This window comes from Palaemon carinicauda, unplaced genomic scaffold (assembly GCF_036898095.1).
Source record: "Palaemon carinicauda isolate YSFRI2023 unplaced genomic scaffold, ASM3689809v2 scaffold586, whole genome shotgun sequence".
Classification (NCBI taxonomy): Eukaryota; Metazoa; Arthropoda; class Malacostraca; order Decapoda; family Palaemonidae; genus Palaemon; species Palaemon carinicauda.
In genome coordinates, this window is record NW_027171856.1 from 48,952 (window position 1) to 56,841 (window position 7,890).

Sequence of the window (7,890 nt, forward strand, 5' to 3'; positions counted from 1 at the left end):
ACGATCATATATATGGCTAGATTTTTTGTTTCTCTCTCCTCTCTCTCTCTCTCTCTCTCTCTCTCTCTCTCTCTCTATATATATATGTATGTATATATATATATATATATATATACGATTGAGCTATATATATATATATATACATTCTCTCTCTCTCTCTCTCTCTCTTCTCTATCTCTCTCTCTCTCTCTCTCTCTCTCTCTCTCTATATATATATATATATATATATATTTATATATATATATATATATATGTGTGTGTGTGTGTGTGTATGTGTGTATGTTAGTGTGTATGAGTGTACATGTAAATACAGTATATGCATGTATAAACACACACACACACACACACACATATATATATATATATATATATATACATATACATATACATATACATATGCGTGCACGTATATATGTGTATGTATATACAGTATATGTATGTATAAAAACACTCACATGCTATGCATATATGTGTTTAAAAGCCAATATTTGCCCTTTAGTTCTTAAAACTGAATGTTACTGAAATACTTTGAATTTCAAGTTTCTTAGATTCCCAGGGAACACTTGTCTGTGACATTTCATAACCAAGAGGATTAATCTAGATTAAAACATCTATTGCTTAGCCAAATAGATATTCATTCTACATTGAAAAATTCATATATACATACTCATCATACTACATCATGAAATTGTATAACTCATTCGATATAAAAATAAGGCAATAAATTATACACATCCAACTACAGCTTAGAAGATTATATTGTCCATTTTTTCGTTGTTAGTAACCCACTGACTTAGAGAATGAGAAGCATTTTTTGGTCTCTTCTTTGGGATTATTTGACTACTCTATGCTGCTATCTTAACGCTTTTTCAATTCATTCTTGCAAGTATCTTTGACATTACGACCTGTATGAAGGCATCTCCTGACCCCAAGTATAGATGAGCCCACGACTAAATGCAGCAGCAGGCTAAACCTTGATTGCTGTTTCCTTTTTCCATCACAGTTTTCTTTTCTTTGCATTAGGCAAAACCAATGATGCACCTGTGTACCTCTCAAAGGTCATCATTTCTCTTGGTCAGTCGAAATTGCACTGTTTTATAGACGCACCCATTGCTGATGACATCATTGATTATTGATTATCAATATTGATATTAATGTTAACATTAACATTAATATTATTATTATTATCATTAATATTATTATTATTATTATTATTATTATTATTATTAGTATTAGTATGGTTATTATTAATATTATTATTCATACTATTATTATTCATATTATCATTATTCATAACATTATCGTTCATATTATTATTATTATTATTATTATTATTAGTATTATCATTTTGGTTTGTCCTTCTCCTAGAAGAGCTGCTTACCATAGCTAGTGTCTCAATCCTTTTGACGAGGAAAGTAGCTGCTGAAAAGTAGTTAAAACCCTTGAACGAAGAAGAATTGTTTGGTAATCTCAGTGTTGAAAGGTGTATAAGGACAGATGAGAATGTGAAAGATTAGTCCAGACTATTCGTTGAATTTGTAGGCAAAGGAAAAATTAACCGTAACTAGATATAGAGATCCAATGTATTACTGTCTAGCCAGTCAAAGAACCCAATAACTCTAGCGGTAGAGTAAGAAATCTAACCCGTAAAATGGACAGACTTTTAAAATCCTTATTCTTCAACATGCTTACACAGGTGCAACAATGAAGGATAGATATAAAAGTAATGATGATGATTTGTTGTGGAAAGGTTGTAGGCTACTTGCACGAATCGAACTATGAAACTGGTAAGAACTGGTAAGAAGTTTTGAAAATTAAGTTATTTCAGTAACATTTAGTTTTCATAAGCAAATAATAATTTAATATATATATATATATATATATAGTGTGTATAGCCTATATATATATATATATATATATATATTTATATGTTACAGTCAATCTCTAAATCCAGACAATTTGTAAAGTGACTGATTATTTCAGGTAATTTGTGAACTGCTAGTTCACACCAGTCAATTTATAAATCAGCTGAAAATCGCAGACAATTTACAAAGTGACTAAAATTTTGATAGATTTTCTTGGCATAATGACTGAAATGATCCTGCTATGGATCACAACTCTCCGACCCCCCGCCCGACCTAGGAACGTCTGTGTGTGTGTGTTCTAAAATGCGACATTTTTATCATTATATCCTTTTATATTCTTACAATTTAAACTAGAGTGGCACCTTAATGAACAGACAGAAAAACAAAACTGATTTTTGAGTAAAAACTTTATTTTCTAAAACCTGAGGAACGAGATAATTACAAAATTAAAACTTAAATCTAAAATGTGACATTCTATTATTATATCATTTTTTATTCTTACAATTTAAACTAGAGTGGCACCGACTATTGCACTTTTGACCTTCTTTGTAACATTCATAGCGATTTGTTTGACACTGTTCTTGCATGCAGTACAGTTGCACTTAGCATAACCTTGACCACCAAACCTAGATGATTGCTGTACTGCCTGACGAAGTCCTATTTCCTTGTCTGCACTTACTTCATCAATACTATTCAGTTGATGGCTGCAGATATCAAATTGGCTACTACTATAGCGCACCTTGAGTATCCCATCTCTCACGCCTATTCGATACATGTCATTTTCGTTACGATCTAGGATAACACCGGCAACATTTCGGGGATCACCTTTCCCTCGATCAACTAACGGGATGGGAATTGTCATGTTATCTCCTGGATCACCTGGGATGTTTTCTAAACGACTACGTTTGACCATGCGCTCAGCTTGAGCTAACTGACCAGCTGATACTCTGGACCGTTGAAGTGCTATGCCTTCTTGGAGCTGATGAAGTCTTCCTTGAGGATTCTGGCCACAGGTTGGACTGACTGGATAGGCAGAGCCCTCTGCTGAGTCATATGAATAAAGGAAAACTAAGAATAAATGCAGTTACTTTTTTTTTCCTTAATAACAAAAGAACATTTATTAATGGAGATAGACTTGTCATGTGGTTTGGAATTTAACCAAATTAGTTTTATATTTACATTTTATAACAAAAGATATTTTTATAGAGCAGAGCTCTCTCATGAACCATCTGAATAAACAAAAACAAAGAATTAATGCAGTTACTTTTCTTTCCTTAATAACAAAATAAAAAGAAATAATTAATGGTGATAGACTTGTCATGTAGTTTAAAATTTAACCAAATTAATTTCCGTTACATTTTATAACAGTATTTTTTTCCATCTTTACCTGGCTGAGCGAAGTCTTCTGGTGAGTCATTTGGAGGAGCAGAGCTCTCTGATGAACCATCTGAATGAACGAAAACAAAGAATTAATGCAGTTACTTTTCTTCCCATAATAATTTATTTATATATTCATTTTTTGCATCTCTACCTTGCTGAGGGAAGTCCTTTGGCGAGTCATTTGGAGGAGCAGAACATTCAGGTGAACCATCTGGAGGGTTCGTGAACTCGGGTGTTTCGTCTGGCCGAGTAGAGTCAGAAGAGAAACTGTAAGCTCCAAGTAAATCCTCTTCAGTGATCATTGTCTTCAAAAACTTTCTTCTGGAAGTGCGGTTGAACATAGACCTACTCTGGTGTCAACACCAAAGAGTGCTTTGTATGGAGATTGTTTGATTCCAGAATGGTAACTGGAGTTCTTTTGGAACTGTACAAACCTGAGTCCCCATGGCCAGTCAGTTGTATCATTATCCCCTAACCAGGAAATAAGCATGTCTTTTATATCACAGTTAAGGCATTCACAGATCCCTGGCTCTGTGGATGCCTTGGTTTACCCTCGCCGTCCGCAACTTCAGGCACATCTTGGAGGGCACTCCCTTCACAATCGCGACGGACCATCAACCCCTCGTACACGCTTTCACGAAATCGACAGACGCATGGTCCTCCCCGACAACAACGTCATCTCGCAACAATCGCCGAATTCGGGTGCACCATACGTTACGTCCCAGGAAAGAAAAACCCAGTCGCGGTCGCCCTTTCAAGGAATGAAATTGACGCAATCCACCTGGGAATCGACTACGCCAATCTCGCAACCGAACAATGCACCGACCAAGAAGCACAGGATCACCTGACGGGGCCATCCGCGCTCAAGATAAGTGCAATTCCCCTCGGACCAGCAGGAGTAACTATTCTTTGCGACACCAGCACCGGCTGCCCACGTCCCTGGATACCAGCCTCATGCAGAAGGAAAATATTCGATATCATCCATGGACTTTCACAGCCCTCAGGATGCACCACCGCTCACCTTCTGTCTGAAAAGTTCGTCTGGCCAGGGATAAAAAAAGGACGCCCGGGAATGGGCGAAGTCATGCATCAACTGCCAGTCAAGCAAAGTCAGCCGTCACACCGAATCGGGGGTAGGCGATTTTCCCCAGCCAAAAAGACGTTTCTGTCACATACACATCGACGTCGTGGGACCATTGCCCCCTTCTGGATCTGCTCGCTACCTGCTTACGATCACAGATCGCTCCATGAGGTGGTTGGAGGCATCGCCGATGACCGAAGCTACGACTCAAGCATGCGCCCGAAGCCCTCCTGTCAAGCTGGGTGAGCAGGTTTTGCGTTCCTGACGACATCACGACAGACAGAGGCCCCGCTTTCCTCTCAGAAATATGGCTCGCTTTGGCGAACCTGATGGGGACGACGCTCCACAGCACCACGGCATACAACCCCGCGGCAAACAGCATGGTCCGAAAGAACTCACCGCGCCCTCAAGGCGTCCCTGATGGCGAGCTGCACCGACCGGGGACTGGAAATCGCGACTTCCTTGGCCTTTCGCACCGCCCCTCGCGCACAGACGGCGAACCTTCGCCTGCCGAAAAGGTTTACGGGGAGGCACTCGCAGTTCATGGCGAATTCTTTCCCTCATCAACCGACGACACGCAGCTGGATCACCTAAGGGACATTGCCAGGAAGTTCAAGCCATGGCTCAAAACTTACCAGGACAGAACCAAGCACTTCAAGCCAAAAAACCTGGATGACTGCGGTAGGTTTTCGTCCATGTTGACGCTCATCGACAACCACTAACTAGACTTTATCGAGGCCCCTACCGGGTAATTAAGAAGACAACGAAAGCCCTCTACGCCCGATATTTTTTTGGGGGGGAGTACTTGTAAGGACTGTGGAGAATTTTTTTATGTTCTGAGTGGGAACTTAGTCCAGGAAAGTCTCCTTATGACAGTTACATAAAGATCAACAGGGGAGGATAATGAGCACTTACTCTCGGGGCACAAACGCCCTGCTAATACTTTACTGTCACAATTCACTAACCATCACTCTTAAATACAAAAGGGGGAAATTTACTGTCCAGAGGACATAGAACTCCACACGTAGAATATAAGTAATTTATGGCCTACACTAGCTTTGTCAGGTCTATAGTCATCTCATTCTCAGGCTCTGTTCCGACTCCATCCCAGCTACCCCAATGAGATGCTGGACAGGTATTTTACGTTAATGTAATTAGACAAAATCCAAAATGGGAGCAGTGATGTGAAGTAGTTTAAAAGTTTAAAGATAAGGATCTTTACCTTTGAAGCAAATATATTAATGCAAAGTTCCTCGCTGTTACCACCTATAGACTTACTTAAGTTTACTCTTCAAATATTCACAGTTTAAACATTAAATAAATGAGGGAGCAAAATTACTAAGGAGGTTTAATTAACCTAAAATTGAGTTATTTCACAAATTTACATTAAAAGAAAACGGACATCTTAACAACACAAAAAATGGTATCAAAAGAAATGCAATTCAAATAATGTAGTACCTGCTCTCCTTTGATGATCAGTCCTATGCCCGTGATGGCTGTTGACCTGGTTGCACTTTGCACTCTTTTCTGGCCCACCCCAAGAATCCTTTTTTTGTGGTAATATGGTTCCCAGGTTCCACTCCTTCACTGTCTCCAGCCGGTAGCCACAGGACTCCTTGGTGAGTCACGTTTTGGGAGAGGGGGTGAGCCAGAGGTGCACAGGTTCACTGACCAGGCAGGTCAGTAGGCCAGGGCGGCTTCAGAACGAATAGGCTCGACACTAAGGTCGAGGAGATCACCTGGCTTCACCTTGCCAAACAAGTGACGGTCATGATGCGCGCGGTAATCAATTTGGGGGTGCCATATCAGGACTTCAGGACAGGGCAATATATTGTTGCAAGGAGTGCAGAGGAGGCAGGATTTTGTACTAAATACTTTAGAGAAATCTTGCTGCTCTAAGGGAGTTTATATATAAAATAATCGTACCTATTCTGGCTTGCTAGAAATTAATAGTTAAAATGATTAATCAGTAATGGACTGGTGCGATGGGCATACATCTTAGAATTAACAAACCTTAATTGGTATTGAGAAATAAAAGATGTATTAATTCAGTAGTATTGAAATTTAGATCAAAATTAAGTTTAGGAATTTAATCTCGACCCATGTAGTTAAGGAAAGAACCAACATACGGCGGGGTAACTAAGGCCCTTTGTTGTGTGCGTATCTACGCTGTGACGTCACAAGCATGGCGTGCGCCACTGTCAACAAGTTTTAGTTTAGAATAGTCCTCCCTATGTTTCGTTGAAGAAAATTGAATGTATGAGAGAACTTTTAAGGGGTAGCTATATCATTAGTAGAAGAGAGCTAAAAATACGATTGAAAGAAGAAGAGTGAAGAAAATTCTTCACAAAGACACCGCTCCCTTCGTCGTCCAGAACATCAACAAACTTTATTTATTTGAATTCTCCTTTCGCCACACCGTAGTTTCCCATGTATATGTATTCCGTTCTATCAGAGCTACATTTTGACATATGTATTATTTCATTACATGTTTCTGTTAACTCATAATTCGTATATTTGTAAGTTTAAGAAAACACATATATTTTGACGGGCAATTCAATGTGATTTGGCACCAGCGCCATCCTGTGGAGAATTTTTTTTATGTTCTGAGTGGGAACTTAGTCCGGGAAAGTCTCCTTATGACGGTTACATAAAGTTCAACAGGGGAGGATAATGAGCACTTACTCTCGGGGCTAATACTTTAATGTCACAATTCACTAACCATCACTCTTAAATACAAAAGGGGGAAATTTTACTGTCCAGAGGCCAGAGAACTCCACACGTAGAATATATAAGTAAATTATGGCCTACTCTAGCTTTGTCAGGTCTATAGTCATCTCATTCTCAGACTCTGTTCCAACTCCGTCCCAGCTACCCAATGAGATGCTGGACAGGTATTTTACGTTAATGTAATTAGACAAAATCCAAAATGGGAGCAGTGATGTAAAGTAGTTTAAAAGTTTAAAGATAAGGATCTTTACCTTCAAAGGAAATATATTAATGCAAAGTTCCTCGCTGTTACCACCTATAGACTTAAGTTTACTCTTCAAATATTCCCAGTTTAAACATTAAATAAATGAGGGAGCAAAAATACTAAAGAGGTTTGATTAACCTAATATTGATTTATTCACAAATTTACATTAAAACAAAACGGACATCTTAACAACACAAAAATGGAATAATAAAGAGAATGCAAATTAAAAGCAATTCAAAATAATAAAAATGATGGATTAGACACGGGGTCTGCAATAATCAAAAATCAAAATGGGGTCAGGCACGTGGCCCACGTGACCCAGAGACTGTGCTAGTCTCAAACCAGAAATTAATATCCAAGAAAAATATATACACACAATCTCACCGCACACAGTCCGAATAGTGTAAAAGCCAGGTTCCCTATAAAGTTAAAATTAGTCTAAGCTAAAAAATGGGGGATAACTAAATGGCCATTGATGCAGTACCTGCACTCCTTTCAAGATTAGTCCTATGCCCGTGATGGCTGTTGACCTGGTTGCACTTTGCACTCTTTTCTGGCCCACCCCAAGAATCCTTTTTTGTGGTAATATG

At 38.8% G+C, this 7,890-nt stretch overlaps 1 protein-coding gene across 1 annotated transcript; it reads right to left on the reverse strand.

Moving 5' to 3' along the window:
• Positions 1–2,370: 2,370 nt before the first annotated feature.
• Positions 2,371–3,860, reverse strand: LOC137637214 (uncharacterized). The gene is made up of 4 exons (XM_068369475.1): positions 3,750–3,860; positions 3,397–3,595; positions 3,253–3,312; positions 2,371–2,906 (listed from the first exon to the last, which is right to left on the reverse strand). The coding sequence occupies exons 1-4, from the start codon at positions 3,858–3,860 to the stop codon at positions 2,371–2,373; spliced, it is 906 nt and encodes a 301-aa protein (XP_068225576.1).
• Positions 3,861–7,890: the final 4,030 nt, after the last annotated feature.

What these genes read in the sequence shown, in the direction of transcription:
- LOC137637214 (XM_068369475.1), bottom strand. Translation starts at nt 3,860, where the DNA reads ATGGTCCGTCGCGATTGTGAAGGGAGTGCCCTCCAAGATGTGCCTGAA. An exon ending in GATCTGTGAATGCCTTAACT is followed by an intron (nt 3,596 to 3,749) that starts GTGATATAAAAG and finishes TGTTGACACCAG; the next exon opens with AGTAGGTCTATGTTCAACCG. An exon ending in AGAAGACTTCGCTCAGCCAG is followed by an intron (nt 2,907 to 3,252) that starts GTAAAGATGGAA and finishes ATGACTCAGCAG; the next exon opens with AGGGCTCTGCCTATCCAGTC.